Source organism: Excalfactoria chinensis, chromosome 15 (assembly GCF_039878825.1).
Source record: "Excalfactoria chinensis isolate bCotChi1 chromosome 15, bCotChi1.hap2, whole genome shotgun sequence".
Classification (NCBI taxonomy): Eukaryota; Metazoa; Chordata; class Aves; order Galliformes; family Phasianidae; genus Excalfactoria; species Excalfactoria chinensis.
In genome coordinates, this window is record NC_092839.1 from 939,261 (window position 1) to 955,594 (window position 16,334).

A 16,334-nucleotide genomic window follows, 5' to 3' on the forward strand; every position below is an offset into this window, starting at 1 on the left:
AAGCTCCTGCTGGTGGGCTTGGGGCTTCTCCCCCCCCTCCCCTTTGTCTTTCCTCACCCCCACCTTTCCCTTTTGTTTTTCCAACAAAGAAAAGTGAGAAGAGCAGTTAGGAATTTCTCTATCTAGCCACTATTTGGCAGCTAACATCTTAAAGCATATCTGAAATACTCAAAGAAACTTCAGTTCAATTACTCCGTCCCAAATCTAACACCCTCTTTTCTTCTCACAGGATAAGAACTGCCACTGAGAGAAGCCCAGAAATATCACAGCACCAACCATGTTCTTATCACCCAAACGTTCTTCAATTCTGAGGACCGAAACTAAAAAAAGAGGAAGCTTCAATTCTCAAACAGCCAAGCATGAGAAGCAGCACATGAACAAAACCAGGACACTTCCAGAGCTGAGTCAAGGGCTCAAAATGTCTGAGTGCTCCAGATCTGGAAACACATCAAAATTCTTTTGCAAAACAATTACAGCAGATGCAGATTCACAGAACTGGAGTCATCACTTCTGATGCAATACTTACACTAGCGGGTTTCTGCTGCAAAACCATGGGGTTAAACTTCCTTCACAAGCGATCTTTTAACACTGATTATTTGAAACCAATTACAAATTCCAAATAGAAGCCTTCAGCAGTTCAAGTAAGAGACCTGCTCTGATTTGATAAGCGCTGCTTTTCAAGATGTGAGACTTCAGAGCTTAAAAGATATTTAAAATATCATATCTTTCAGAATAGCTCTTACTCAGAAATAATTCTGACCACTACAAAAAAACCCAAAAGCAGACAAACAAACCAGAGGAAAAGAACAGTTCTGGCTTTGGAGAGATTCTACCAACTGCAGCTTCTCAAAGTCTCTGATTTTACAACTTAGTTAAGAGTCAAGTGTGGCATGAAGGATACTTAAGGCACAAACTCCACCAAGCAGTAAGAAGGAAATGAAGAGTCCAAATGTCTAACAACCTGCAGGCCTGCACAGTGCTGATGTGAGCTGCTGGACTGCAGGGAAACAATCACACAAAATCATGACAAAGTTCATCGCATGAACCCATGCTGCAACAAGCATGTCATGAGCTGTGTGAGCAAACCTACGCCATGACAACCAAAGGAGGAGAGCACCTCCATTAACATCCCTGTTGGATGACCTACAGCCACCCCACGGCTCAGGGATGATTTTGGTCCTATAAAAAGTAAACCAAAAGTTTCTACAGGAAGTTTCTTCATCCAAACATCCTCTCCGTGTCAATAAGTGCAAGGCTTCTCCAGGCAGAAGACAGTGACAGAAACAAGCTACAGCCACCTCAACCTTTCTTATTCAGCCTGAAGCTAAATTTCCAAACTTCTAATTGAGCCTCACCACAGTTTCTCCTCTTTGCCTCCCTGCAGCTGTATAAACCTGCTTCATGATGCTGAATGCACTGCATAGAACTGTCCCTAAAGACATTTCTTCCCTGCTTAATGGCTGCCTATGGCTTAAGGCATCTTTGTCGACTAAGAACGAAATCAAGCAGAGGAATAACTGAACTGTTTCTCATTCCCACTCTATACTCCCACAAAAGCAACACAACAACAAACACCACAAAGCTCCTTGGACAAGTTTTCAGCAAGGCCACATCCATGTTTCTGGTTGAGAGTGGTACTGCAGCAGCGTAAGGTTGGAGCTATCTAGATAAGGTGCACTGTCAGAGGGCAGTCCTGGAATACAAGCAAGTCCACACTTTAAACGAAACTCAAAACCTCAGGCATTACACTGACCAACTTAGTTTTGACCTGATGTCATACCCAGGCTTTGACGTCACTCTGGATGTTCCAGCAGCATCCTATACAGTTACAGCAGGCTGTCGAACCCAAGATAGTGGAGCACCAATATGTATTCTAGCTAGAGAACAACTCAAAGTGGAAGGTCACTAACACAGCACAAAAGGGGATCTGGTAACACTACCTGAACGGTAACAGGCTTGGAGTTGTGAGTCTTTGGAGAAGTCAAACTGAAAAAAAACATCTGCAAGAAAATATGGAAAAAAAAACCAAACAAACCTGAAATCAGCATCCCAAATGTTTTTCATAGAATCTGCACTACCTGCAGTAACGACCACTGGAAATCCTCTAGACCACTGCTCACAGCCAGCCAGCACACAGTGCTCTGACACTTCAGGCACTTCCAGTTTCATTATTCTTCTTTCCTCCCCAGCCAGGCTGACCTTGTTCTCCTTGTTGACAAAGAGCAGGTCACTTTCCTGACAAAATAAGTGAAATCTTGCACACTACATGCTACACTCAGCTTTGCTGAGATATCACATTTTCATTTACATTAAGGAGATGTATCTGCCACACTGTAAGGAGGATGCAACTCTGCAGGCTTATTACAAAAAGAAAGGGACGGGGTGCACTTCAAGGCTGCTCACAGACTTCTCTCCCATCTCAGAAATGAAAGGGCAGCTGGGAAAAAAAAGTCACTTCATCCTTTTGCAAAACTGCTGACAGCAATGCTGAGAAGACTGAGGTGCAACCTAAGCAGAGGATCTAACCAGGTATAGGGGATCACATCACACAAAAGCTATCAGCAACGCTCTGTAGAGTGAAGAAGCAATTGAAGTCTGGTACTTTGTGTAACCTCTGCTTCTATACTGAAGCCTTTTAGATTTCAGCATTAAGAGAAAACCCTAACTCAATCAATGGTACTGCCATCCACGTCCCAGGGACACAAGCACACAGTTCCACAGCTGGAGCTCTAGAGAAGCTCAAAGCAGTGTCTCGACTACAACATCATGCAGAAAGATAGGACATTCTCTATTTCTTTGGAAAGAAGTGCTGAGATTAAGTAGCAGAACAATAAGGCAGCAGCTCCTCCCCACTATCCTGTTTAATACACAGTCACACAGTACCCAGAGATACAGAACAGAGGTAAGACCTTAACCAATTTCAGAACCCGACCTGAAATGGAGTTCATGAAAAGTTACAAGCTTGAGAAGTGGAAAGATGAGAATCTGATGAGGTTCAACGAGGCTGAGTGCGGGGCTGGGGCTAATCCAGATACATGAACAGACCAGGAGAACAACTCACTGAGAGCAGCCCTGCGGAGAAGAACTTGGGGGTCCTGGCAGATGAAAAGCCAGGCACGAGCCAGCAGCATGCTCTTGCAGCCCAGAAGGCCAACAGCACCCTGGGCTGCATCAGCAGAGGGGAGCAGTAGAAGGGAGGGGATTGTCCTCCTCTGCTCTGCCCTTAAGGCCCCACCTGTGGTACTGGGCCCAGGCCTGTGGCCCCCCACACAAGAAGGATGTGCAGCTGTTGGAGTGGGTCTAGAGGAGGGCCACAAAGGTGCTGAGAGCAGAGTGGGTGCCCCATCCCTGGAGCTGATCCAGGCCACAGATGGGGCCCTGGGCAGCCTGATCGGGCACGGAACAACCAGCCCACAGCAAGGGTTGGAACTGGGTGGTCTTTAAGGTCCCTTCTGACCTGGCCATTCTGTGATTCTGTGAGAAACACAGCAGACTGCAGCTGCCTACATTCAAATGAGGCTGGCTCAAAGCTCTCAAGCCTAGTAAAACCACACAACGGCATGCCAACAAATCAACACATCTCAAAAAGCAATAAATACTACATTCTTTATGTACATTATTTTCTGCCACACACATCTGCAGTCAGTCACTGTGCACATGCTGTGCACCTGCACATACACTTAAATCTTGCACTTGAACAACAACAACAAAAAAAGCCTCCAAAACCACCAGGCCCAGCATTTTCTTCACAGCACAGGCTGTGGAGCTACTGACAGCAGACAGCAGGGTCAAACTGAAAGCAATAGGCCAACTCCTTACCTGAAAGAAGTGCTTTCCTGCAGGAGGCTCCAAAAGTTGAGATAACCCTGTAAGCAACATAGTTAAAGATAGTAAGGAGTACATAAAAGAATAAACGTGTTCCACACGTTTAATGACACTTCTTAACATGATGGGCCGTTAAGTCCAAAGCATCTAGAAACTGCCACCACAAAACCCATCACGTCTACACCAACAGGAGGCCCTAAGAACGCACCAAGGGCCAGAGTTCACCCATGTGCCTTCATTTGGCCCAGCACGCATCAGCACAGGATGGGGCCACACAGAGGCAAGCAGAGGTCAGTATGGCCATCCTGCAGCCGCCACATCTGCTCCTGTCATGGGCTGAGGAACCGCAGCCACTGAACTTCAGGAGAATTTAGCACGCCCTACAGTTAACTCAGGGACTGCACCCTCCTTCCCTGACCAAGGGGGAGAAATTAGGTCAATATCATTGCTTAGATTAGCCAGGAACTGCAGGGGCAAGAGAAAGAGCTTTGGAGAACTTATCCAATTAAAGGTAAGAATTAATTATATGCTTCTTACATTTCAATCGAGGCAGTACCGTTATAAGCAATTACTACGCTAGCCTCATTCCCAACTTGACCTTAATTAATTACTCTGGATTACAGACAAGCAGACTGTAATCTGACTGCTCAAGTGAAACCCTCCCGTGCGGATGCAGAGCTGGAGCTGCGGCTGAGAACGTGCACCACGAGACACCTCGGGTCCGACCCGCACCACCCCCAGCTCCCCGACTGCCTGCAGCCACGGAGAAGTTAAAGCAATAACGACACTGTGAGCGCCGGTTGGGCATTTCTGGAAACAGGACCTTCATGTGGAACGGAACAAGCCGGGGCAAAGGCAGCTCTGATAGAAACGCCCATCACCGACACAGACGAGCCCCCAGCTTATCGGCTCTGCTTCGCACGGACCCGGCCGGGACACCCCTGGCCCGCTCTGACCGCGCCCCGAAGAAAACAACGCGGCGCCTCCAGCCGTACCGTTACGGGCGTGCGGCACCGAGCGGCTTTCGGGTCGCGCACGGAGATGCCGTTACGGATCCGCCCGTGGACTCTTAAAGGGACAAAGAGGACGGGGATGCGCCCCGCGGTCCCGCCCGCAGGACGGCGCGGCTCTGTCACCCCACGGCGCTCCCGCCCCGCTCCGCCCCCGTGCGCCCCGCGGACCCCCCCGCGCCCGACCCGGCCCCGCCGCCCCCAACCCAGCCGCGAGGTGCCGGGCCGGGCCCGCGGCGCTCCGCCGGCTGCTCACACGGCTCCGCGGGCCGCGGCGAGGGGCGGCGTGGGGGGGAGCGGCCCGGACCCCTCATCGCTCCAGCGCGGCCGCGGAGACCGGCGCCCGTTCGGCGTCCCCACGGCGCGACCCGAGGGGCGGCCGGCCCTTTGTGCGCGGGGCCGCGTGCAGCCGCGCCCGCCCGGCCTCCCTCCCCTCACGTCGCCGGCGGGCCCGCAACGCGGGGCGGGAGGCGAGAACCCGACCCGTCCGGGCGGCGCCGCGCTCTTACCGAAGGATCCGGACGGGGAAAAGGGCTCAGTACGGCGCCGCCCCGCTCCGCGCCGAGCCCAGCGACACCCACCGCGCAGCGCCACAAAATGGCCGCCTCGCTGCGGCGCCGCCACCCGCCGCCAGGGAGGGGCGGGGCTACGGGATGGGGGCGGGGCTACGAGATGGGGGCGGGGCTACGAGATGGGGGCGGGGCTACGGGATGGGGGCGGGGCTACGGGATGGGGGCGGGGCTACGGGCTGCGCCGTGCCGAGCGCCGCTCCTTGTCGCCGTGCGGCACGCGGCCGGGGGCGATGCTGGAGCGGGCGGCGCGCTGTACGATCCGAACCCTTGTCGGGTCTTGTGAGAACCGAACGGCAGAGCCGGCTGGCACACAGCGGCAAAGGTCTTGGCGGGCAGCAGGATGGGAGACGCAGAAGGAATTAAACCGGTGCTGAAGCAAATCTCTTCGGAGCTTCGTGGGAAATGGATTTCTTCGTTGCTTTTATACTTCCCCGGAACCGGCGCGCGGTGTTTCCGGTCAGGCTGTTTGTTCCTTTGCTCTGAGAGCGCCGCATTTCGTCGCGGCGTTCCCACCCCCCACAGAAGCGCTCCGAGCCCTCAGCCCCCCCTTCCCCAGCAATGGGTTCTCCCGGACCCCGCAGCAGCCGGTTGGAGCAGATCCCTCGCTCTCCCTTTCTTTCTCTCGCTCCCTCCGAGGCAGGAGCTCAGACCCCGTGCTGATGCCGCCATCCTGGAGCCCTCGGGCTCTGCCTGCGGAGCGCGGCCCATCCCGCAGCGCTGCGAACGGGAGGAGCTCGGATCCCAGTCTCCTCCGGATCGCTTGGGATCGTGGATGTCCCCGTGGGAAATGGGGCTTTGCAGGCCGGGAAGGGTTTGTCCGTCCTCTCTGGGAAGCGATGCTGTTCTCACCTGACCGCGTTTGACGCGTGAGGCGCTGCGCACCGTGCGGGGCGCTGCGGGAGCAGCAGAGGGGAAGCGGTGCCAGAACGCCGCGGAAACAAAGGAGCGCCCGGCCCAGCGCTGTGCTGGGCTGTACGGAGGGAGCAGAGCGGACCCAGCCCAGCGAGTGCGTCCTAGAGAGGCGGAGGGAGCAAGGAGCGCTGCGGTCAGGGTCCGGGCCAGGAAGGCCGTAGCGAGGCACGGGGAGGGCTCAGCTGGCTTAGGAGAGCCCGAGCGACGAGGAAACTCCTGGAGGAGCGGGAGGAACTTCCCGGCGAGGCGTTTCCATCTCTTCCTCCTCGCAGCCACCCCCACAGCTGTTCTATCGACGAGCTGCCCTCGAGCAGCGCCGAGGAGACGCTCCGGGAGGCACAGGCATCATCCCGGGCGGAACCGCCGCCTCCAGCGCAGCCCACGCGGGGTCACTGCCGGTCCACCGCGCCGCCCGGCCGGCAGAGCTGGGCGCTGGGCTGTGCAGGGCCGGATGAGAGGCTGGCGTGGCTCGGGGGGGGGGGGGGGGGGAGTTCCCTGCCCTATAAAGATCAGCCCCGTGCTCTTCCGTTTGGAGGTGGCGCGCACCTTCACAGCGGGGTCTGAGTCTGTTCGCAGTCGCGGTGTGTTCCCAGCACGAACCGGGGCTGTCGCTTCAGGGGAGGCGGCACCTTCTGCTGAAACGATCTCACCGCTCCGAAAAAGAGGGGCCCGTTCCTCCTCCATCCCCCTTCTGTCCACACCTCCCTACAGCCCGTGCGGTCACTGCTGCTGCCTGCGAGCTGAAGGAAGCAGCGGCTCCGAACAACGTGGTTCTTCTCCAAAAGAGTGGCCAGGTGCTGGAATGGCTGCCCGGGGAGGTGGGGGAGTCACCACCCCTGGAGGCGTTCAGGAAACGTTTGGATGTTGTACTGAGGGGCACGGGTTAGTGGGAAATACTGGGGGGAGGTGGACTGGGTGATCCTGGGGATCTTTTCGAACGGTGGTGATTCAGTGGCTCTAAGGGGAATGAAGGAAATTGGGCTGCAAGTGGAGATAAGCAGACATGCACCACTAGGCTTCCTTTGGGGAGGCAGCAGATTGTGAGAGCAGCCCTGATCTCAGCCTTCTAAATGCCTCCATGGGCCCTGAATCTTGGCAGCACCCAAGCCTGGCACCTGAGATCCCACAGTCCCCTGGGTTACTCCTGAGCAGCACTTCGGTTCCAGCCCACGCTGAGCTCCAGCTTACACCTGAGCTCTGCCAGAAGAGCACATGGCAGCTGCTGGCTGTGCCCAAAGGCCTGGGGGGCACCTCCTCCTCTGTAACAGCAGGTGAAGCAGGCACTGGGATACTGAGGAACCTCAATTTAAAACTCCCATCTGCTGATGAGCACCTGAGCCCTCTCCCTGTGGACCTCTTAACACCGGCAACCAGATCTTCATGTTCTCTCTTTGCTCGTGCTTTCACAGAAAGCCTAAATGTTCAACCTCAAGTTCTCACATCTCTGCATTCCTCTTCCAGACAGATGGTGAGGAAGGCAATCCCTCTGTTGAAGGGATATTCAAGCTCCCTTTTGCATACCAGTAACCACTAAGCACTTCAGACCAAGTGCAGTGGCTTTGATGGTGAGGAGGAGGAAGCCCTGTATGGAGGCCAGGGAAGTAGGAGTCCCTGAGAGCAGCATGTTCAGACCTCTGTGGGCCGGTCAGCCCTAGGCAGGTGCCCCCTGCTCTGAAGGGCAAACTAGCCGTTAAGCAGCTCCCTGCTGTGATGCGTCCCTGAGGATTTCCCTCGTGACCACCTGGAAGCACCCAACTCCAGCAGGTCCAGATGGAGTCCACCTCTTCTCAAGCCTGAGCTGTTTCCTGAGCCACCTGCACATGCACTCAGTTCTCTCCATCATCAGGCTTGGGTGGAGAATGTTAGAGGACAACAGGAGCTCTGAAAGCAGCAGCTCTCAGCAAACACACTGCCCTTATCCACCTCCCCCCTGGTGATTGTCCCCCAGACGATGCCTGGTTGTGCCCACGCAGCCCCAGCACTGCTCTGCAGAGCCTCAGCTCAGTGCCGGCTCCACCAGATGGTTCTGCTGAACCTGCCACTGCTTTGCCATGCCCACACCAAACCCACACCAGGGCAGCGTCAGGACAGGGGCCCTCCCGTCTGCCTCCCTCCTCTGCTGCAGGGCTCCTGATGCAGGCCTGCCTGTTCCTCTGGTCTGTCTCACCGCAGGGCTGACTGAGCACAAAGCCTGGCAGGAGGATTAGGCTGAAAACAGCCCTCCTGCTGCCAAGGGATCCTGGGGAAGATGGAACCCCTGGGCGCCTCATACTTACAGGGGGATGAGAGACTACAAAAAGCCTTTCTACAGAGAGGGGTGATGAGCAAGCAGGATGGGTGGCCTGGCAGTTGTCGTGTCCTGCACAACACCAGGCAGCCCTCAAAGCAGAGCCATATCTCCCAGTGCCTTGTGCTCAGCAGTCCCACGGCCACCCCCCAGCCCCCAGCAGCTGCACAGCCCCTTGAGGCACCAGGGCAGAGTGGGCAGCAGCCCTGCGGCCTCATTGCTATCAGTAACTGAAAGAATCACTTTTTCACGTGCAGATCCATGGGACACGATGGCAGAGATGACAAAAAGCTCACAGCAGGCTCCGTGCAAAAGCTATGCTGAAAACATCCCCGAATTCACCACCAGCACCCAGAGCACCCAGCGCTGTGAGGATGCTCATCCCTTGGTACTCGTTACCTTTCCCTGGCAGCTGCCAGGTCTGCCTCTCCGCAGGGCACTGCAGCCAGGTGAGCTGTGTCAGTGCGGCTGTGTGGCACGGGATCCTCCTGCTCTGCCGGTGGGAGCCAGGCAGGGACGCAGGGCTGTGCTGAGCCCAGCCAGCACGCGACGTAAGAAGGCACAGCGCAGTAAGAAGGCAGAGCCGGGCAACGGCAGGGGGAGCCCAAGGCTCTGAGCCTGGGCTGATGCGCTTCGGCTGTTGGCTTAATTTGGGCAATGAGTCCATTTCACAGCAAAGGCTCCCAGATATCAGGTTGCAGACACCGACCTAGGGAAGGGCTGTGTGAGGTGAAGACACTGTTGCTCCTCCTTCTGCTCTCATCACTGAAGGCTCCAAGTCCCACCTGTCTCTGCTGGCAGTTGATGTTGGTGTGGCTGGGCCGGTGATTGGGCCAACGTAGGGGATCCTGGACTGCTGGCGTGCCAGAAGCAGCCCGATGGCTGTACTCAAGGCACACTGCCTTTTCCCGGCGCCTCCAGACCAACAGCACACAGGGTGTGAGCAGCGTGAGTCTGGAGCACCAGCACTCTGCTCCCAGCTCCTTCCTGGGGTGGGGACGGAGGGAAGATCCAGAAACTCCCCCAACCCAACCATAACAGTGCCCCAGCCGGACAGCTCTGCCTAAAGACACCTCCAGCACCAGGACAGGCTGGGCTGTGCAGGGCCAGCACACGTGCAGCCACCTCCTGCACGCTACCTGCAGTGCCCACGGCGCTGGATTAGGGATATTAGCGGTACATCCCACCTTATCCCCTGAGTACCCATGTGTGCAGCTACTGCCCATGAACTTGCCTAAGGTTCCCAAAGGTTGCTGCTCCCGTGTGTTTTCCTACTCCTGCTTCCACCTGTTCTCTCTCTAGTTTAACCAAATGCTCCATCGGTGCTGCCTGAGCTTTAAGAACAACAGCAATTGCCCACAGCCTGGTTTTCAGGCGCTGGCGTCATGCTCGTTCCCAAACATTATTCATGAATGCTGACATCCAGGCTGGAAATGCAGCTCCAGGCAGACACGGCTGTGCTTTTTCACAGAGAAAAAAAAAAAAGACCAGGGACAACCATGGAGATCGTATTTATTATTATAACAGAGGAGAGGCTGCTTTACTGATTCGTATTTACAAATCTGTCAGCAAAGAAAGTAATATCCAGTGTAATTTATTAGCCTATTTTACAGCCCTGGCAAGAAGCATTGATTTGTAGTAGCAGCAAACACCTACGCTCTGATCGCGGCTGCAGCGAAGTGCAAGGGATAGCACGGATGGCCGGGGTGGCGGCTGGCTGCAGGCGGTGTATCTATAGGCTGGGGAAAGGGCAGGCAGCAGGCAGCTGGCACAGCCCTCGTGGGGCCGGGATGCACACCCTGAGCCTGTCCAGTGACTGAGATTTTGGCAAAAGGCAGCAGAGCAGGTAACCACCAGCCTGCACTTCTGGGAATGTGGCTGCACATCTGAAGCACAAGAAGGCTGCCATTTCTGAACTGCTTGCAAGTACTGCGAGGGATGAGCGCGTAAAGCAGATCCTTGCACAGCTGTGGTGTTTGCAGGCCCAGTCCTGACAAAGGAGCAAGGTTTCCTGGATCACAGAAGCACGGGGCACAGGGGGGACCACGACCCTTGGCTAATGTGGGCACAAACTGAACTGCCACTGCGGAGGTCTCTGAGCAGAGCTGTGCCCTGGAAACCCTACTCAGAGAGGTTCAAATAGGCTCAGGGAACTCTCTGCACGTGGTGCCTTGCGCCCAAGTCCTTGGCTCAGACACAGACATCAATCAATGTGAAAACAACCTCCCTGCTGGGCTCCCCACATGGCTCTGCAACCCATGGGGGCTCCCAGGTCCCTGCATATAAGGAAGGGGTTGCAGAAATGCAAATGCAACCATGGATGTTACCAGCAGATGCAGCACTGCATGAACAACAGCAGCACACAGCCTGCGCAGCAGACCTGCCTCCAGCAGGGAAAAACACTTCAAAGGAAAAGGAGAATGCCAGAATGTTACAGTATTTGAAACTGTTGCTTGCTAGTAAATGTGCAACAGTAACTGGAGGCTGAAAGATGGTACCCCTGCTGGGCCTTGCTTCTTTCAGGCACATAGAAAGCTGAAGGGGTTCAAGTGCAGCGGAGAGGACACTGAGCTGCCTGCCTGCACTGCCCCATGCAGGCTCCACCACACTGCAGCTGCTCAGACTGCCTCCACTCTTCCCTTCTCACCATTTACCTTCTCAAGTCCTCTGCAACTCCAATAGGAGTTTGGTGGGGAGATCACAGATGCCACAGCTGATTCCCAGCAGAATCAGCATTTCAGAGCACTGCTGGCTCTGCGTGGAAGGGCATCTCAGCACGGGCAATTCTCACCTATGGTGGTCTGGTCTCCCCTCCCTTTTTTAGACCTGGATGAACATGGAGGGGAGCAGAGCAGTCTGGTGCTCAGGAAAGGAGGTGCTGTGGGTGCTCTGAGTACCTCTGCTGGGTTCTCAGTTGCTCTTCAGGAAAACTGGTATTGGCTTCTGCAGCACGTACAATGAGGGCTGGCTGAAAGGAGCTGCAAAGCCGTTAAGGGTTACCTTCTCAGAGGACACTGCCCACACTGGGGGATACCAAGGAGGTTACTGAATGTTCCTTTTGTCCCCAGGCCCCACAGTGTGAGTGCTGCTGGTTCAGCTCAGCACTGGGCTGGCCCCACGGCCGACCTCATGCTGCTGTGCAGCTCTGAAGCTGCCTAAAGGAGAGGTTGAGGTGGATGCTTTGCTGAGCTGGCCTGCTAGAGCTCCCAGGATCTTTGTCTGGACACCCAGCAGCAGCAGCTCAGGCATCTCCTCTCCCAGGGCTGCAATATGCTTTCACTGACATTGGCAGCCCAAGGAATGCCTCTGCCTCAGCAAATCCCCTGCACCTTCACATCCCTCTACCAACAGCATTCTGGGGCGCCAGAACAACCCTCATGCCTTCAAACAAGTCTGCAGAGGTGGACTGGGCTGGCTCCATGGCTGTGAGGTTATCCCCAGAGAGGCAGTGTTTCCATGAGGACCAGAGGCAAACACTCGTGTCACAGTGCAGGAGTGATGTCCTCCCACCTGTGGCCAACTTTGCCTTCAGAAGAGATCTGTCCCAGGGTGCAGTGTCTCATGGATGTCACAGCTCCTTCAATGAGCTCCAAGGAGGAGGTCATTCCCCCTCTGACACACAAGAAGGCCAAGAACCACTGCATCTGGGCTGGCACGTCCAAGGACTTCATGTTCTACTGCTGAACAGCCCAGGCCTTCCAGGATTGTCTAGTCCTTGTCTTCGAGGTCTTAAGTTGGGAGATGTCCGGGGGCTAACCCAGGGTGTGATAGCAACAAGGACAATGGAAAAATATAAGTGGAGGGGAGAAGACTTCAAGCACCCAACAACTCCCCAAAGCAACGTCCTGGACCCCAGGGCCAGCGCCTCAGACCAGCCCTTTGATGAAGCTTGTGTCCAAGTGCACTATCAGCATGCGAAGAAAGGACATTTCCTTGCGTGTGTTCTCAAAGATAATGCGAGGGTCGTCAGACTGACAGCGCAGGCAGTTGGGGGCCATCACCATGGCCAGGTTGTTCACATCCATCTTTGTTCTGCCCACATTTGATGGCTGAGCAAAGATCTGCAGGTAGTAAGGAAAAGTTGAGCTGGAGCAGCGGGAAAGGCCAAGAGACTCCAAACACGTGGGCCTAAGAAGAGGTGCAAGGACAGCAGGGATGTGGCTCCCTGAGACAACACCCCAACCACCAGGCATCCACAGGGAAACATCACCATGCTCTGGCACAGCTGATGGTGCAGCAGCCTTGGCAGGCAAGGAACATCCTGTAGATCCCAACCCTTCCCTGTTTCAGAACAGTCCCACACCCCTCAAGATTGGGAACGCTGTCACCCAGCACAACTCCCTCTATTAATCCCACCTTAAACACAGATGAGAGGCCCTAACTGCCAGCTGATGGCACAGCACAGCTCTCCTGCTAAGAGTGCCCCTCATGCTCCAGGCCACCGGCTGGCAGCAGAGAGGTGGGTGGCTGGGCTGCCTACCTGCAGGAAGTGTATGAGATAACACAGCACCAGTTTGTTGAGCTCCGGCAAAAGCTGCACCACGGCCACAGCAGCGTCAGGGTTCTCGTAGTTGCTGATACACTCTTTGTAGAACTCCTGGGGGATCACGGGCTCCTCCAGCTCTCGATACCATAGCTTGAGGAGAGAGGCTGGGTAGAAAGCAGGGTGCATGAGAACAGCTCTGGTTACCTTCCTACCACGTTCAGAGATGAACTAGACAGGCAGACGGAACGCCTCGGGAACCACAAGGCAGATAAAGGATTCTGCACTTGTGCTGCTTCACCTCAGAGGGCGACTCATAGATGCTGGAAGCAAAGCTGCTGCTGCTGGCCGGCTCCCAGCTGCCCTGCATGCTGCCTGGCTCGTGCAGCCTCGCTCCGATGGATCCTCCACCACCCCCAGTGCTTTCCCATGGACAGCATTTGGAAAAGCAGCAGAAAGGCACAGAATAAAAAGCCAGTTGGTGAAGACAGCTCGCAGAGTACAGCGGTGTGTGCCCCCGAACAGCTGCACGTGCCTTGGGCTGCTCCTGCCCCTTCCCCTCTGCTCTGTACCATGGCTGAGGCTGCACGCACATGCAGCATTCCCTTACCTGGGATGTTGGGGTCACTGAGGCCACTTGGGATTCTCCACTGATCCACCTGCAACTTCAATGCATTGACTTCATCTATGTCACCAGGTATCCTGCAAGCAAAGGCACAGCAAGGACATTTCAGAAGGCAAATGGTGCTCAGCAATGAGCATGGTGTGTCTGGCCAGCAAACTGTGCCTCCAAAAGTACTTCTGGGGCACTGAGGAGGAGGAAGCACACAGCAGCAGCAGCTACAGAAGCAGCTCATCAGAAAGAATGCTTTTACACATCACTTTAAAATGGGTGTAGAAGGTCCACCTGTCCCCTTCTCTCAGACATCAGCTGTAACCAGGCCCCCAGCAGCACAATCAGCCCAGAGATAAAAGCATCTCTGGCTAAATATGCCAAGATATCAGAAACTACCACAAAGCTGAGTCTGTTGTGAGTTACCTTAAATCAAACTTAATAACTGAAAAACCAACGCAAATCTTACAGCAGGCAAACAACAAAAGAAAACAACCAAACTCAGAGCCCTGAGTTCATCATACAGATACTCTGCCTCCCTGAAATCCTCACGTGCTCACCCACAGCAGAGCATCCAGACTCGTGTGCATCATCAGTGCTGCATTTGATGAACTGCTTTTATCTGTCAGTTTCTGCCATCTTTTTATAATTGCTTTCAGTCACTGGAGAGCACTGATTGGCATCGGTCTGCCCTTCAGCATGACCTGCTCGGGGAGATCCTACATGTGATAATTATCTGCAACTTCTCAAGTGTTAATTACCCACTGAAAGCAGGAGCAAAGCAGCAAACCTACAAATAGGTTTGTATTAAGGTCAATGCAAGCTACCCTCTAAAAAAGCCCCGTTCTACAGCCTGCCGCCTGCAAGGAACACTGCAGTCACAGCAGTGCTGTGCTGTGCTTTGGTCCCTGTCTGATGCCATCCTTTCTAGTCAGTTTAGACTTCCACCTACCATGCAGCCCATCCTTCCCATGGAGCACACTCAGCATCAGAGGAGCACGTGGGGCTCACGGGGGGGACAGGCTTTCTCCAGAAGAGGCGTGGGAAGCTCACACACCAGGGCTGCAGATGTGGCTCCGCCAGCAGCCTGAGCTTGTCCCCTCCCTGCACTGGCAGCTACTGCTGTTTAAGCTGACAAACATTCAGCGCTGTGCTGTCACAAGCTCAGATCACATCTAGGGTCTCCCTTGTGACAATGCATGCAAATGGATTGCTGCTACTCGACCACCCCGAGCCTGGGAAAGTTCACTGCTTTCTGTTTGGCAGCGTGCTATTCCCAGGGAAGGGGAACCCCGCAGAGGTCAGTCGCCATTTCTCAGCTTTCAGGGCTGATGCGTGGGAGGATCAAAAGTAACACAAAGCCCTACAAGGCTCACCTGAAAATCCCTTCCGTCTGTTCTCCTCCCAGAGCCAGGACCTGCTGCGATAGCTGCGTCTGCACCCAGGGCAGCTTGTGGCCCGGGTACATGTCCTGCTGCCGCAGCATGATCTCCTCCAGAGAGCTGCCAAACAGCGACGGCGTCACGATGGCGTTTCTGGCGTGTGTGATCTCCTCCACGGTTGGCTTGCGGAGGCCCTGGGGACAGACGAGAGCTGAGCACAGCCGTGGGCTGAGGGCTGCTCACGTGTGTGCCACCCCTGGGAGCACCCCCAGCAGCCCTGGCTCTGTGTGCACTATAATTGGAAGGGAGACAACGCATTCAGCTCAAAACGAGCAAAAAGCTGCTGCCTGCTGATGGGGGGCGGCTTTGGAGACTCTGGGGCGTCGTTGCAGGGGTTTGCATGCGGGAGCAACGCCAGCTCGGCTGGGAGGAAGGCGGAGGGCTCAGTCTGTGCCTGGGCTGCAGCCAGGCCAGCAGAGGGCATGCGAACACCGGGCCCAGCTCAGGAGAGCACCGGGCCGCAGGACAGCCAAAAACAGCCCTGGGTGAGGAGAGTTCCAGGTATGCTCAAGCCCAGGGCCCTGCTTTGGCTAAAGGGCGCTAAAGGGCTCTGAGAAGCGCACACAAGAGAGCATCCAGAAGCTGTCCCTACTGAAGGACACTGGAAGCGGCTGTCGATGTTCCCTGGGAACTCCTGCTGAGCCACGGAGAGCAGCAGCCGTTGGGGAATAACGCATGACAGCACATCCTCTGCTCTGCCCCTCAGGGACAATGGCAGTGTCACCCCCCCAAGGCATTCCAGCTATCTGCTCGCTGTGAGTCCAGATGGCAAGGACAGCCCCGAGGGATTTGCAGAAATAAAAGACAACCGGACATGGCTCGGAGACCTGGGATGGACGGGCTGGGGCTGCGTGCCAGCATTCACAGCTCTGTGCGGAGGAAAGGGAGGGGGGAATTTCCAGAGCACGGAGGCCCTGCTCTGCACCAGGCATCTCTATTGCGTGACATCTTGAGCTGGAATCGGACGACTCTACAGTAAATCAGCTACAGGAGCAGGCCCAAGCAAGCTCTCGGTGTGCAAATGGAGATACCCCAGCAAAGAGCATCCCCTGCACACAGCTCCTATCAACCTGGACACCGGCAGCCATCAGCTTTGTCCCCTAGGTCCCCAAGGCCGCCAGCACAGCAGCAGCCTTCTCCCACATCCCACACATCCACAGGGAGATGAGCCATGAGCAAGCCTCCTCCAC

General features: G+C 55.4%; 2 protein-coding genes across 5 annotated transcripts in view; both read right to left on the reverse strand.

Moving 5' to 3' along the window:
* Nucleotides 1-5,481, reverse strand: part of PHF20 (PHD finger protein 20) — a 65,017-nt gene extending 59,536 nt beyond the window's left edge. For all 4 annotated transcript variants that reach the window (XM_072349901.1, XM_072349900.1, XM_072349899.1 and 1 more), the window contains exons 1-2: nucleotides 5,345-5,481; nucleotides 3,820-3,866 (exon numbers count right to left, since the gene is read on the reverse strand). The gene's annotated coding sequence lies outside the window, so the exon portion shown is untranslated. The remainder of the gene's footprint in view (nucleotides 1-3,819; nucleotides 3,867-5,344) is intronic.
* Nucleotides 5,482-10,098: 4,617 nt separating this feature from the next.
* Nucleotides 10,099-16,334, reverse strand: part of LOC140259200 (rho GTPase-activating protein 39-like) — a 42,476-nt gene continuing 36,240 nt past the window's right edge. The window contains 4 exon segments of the mRNA XM_072350284.1: nucleotides 10,099-12,667; nucleotides 13,087-13,256; nucleotides 13,700-13,791; nucleotides 15,079-15,278. Coding sequence (XP_072206385.1) covers nucleotides 12,473-12,667; nucleotides 13,087-13,256; nucleotides 13,700-13,791; nucleotides 15,079-15,278 — 657 coding nt within the window. The 3' untranslated portion in view covers nucleotides 10,099-12,472.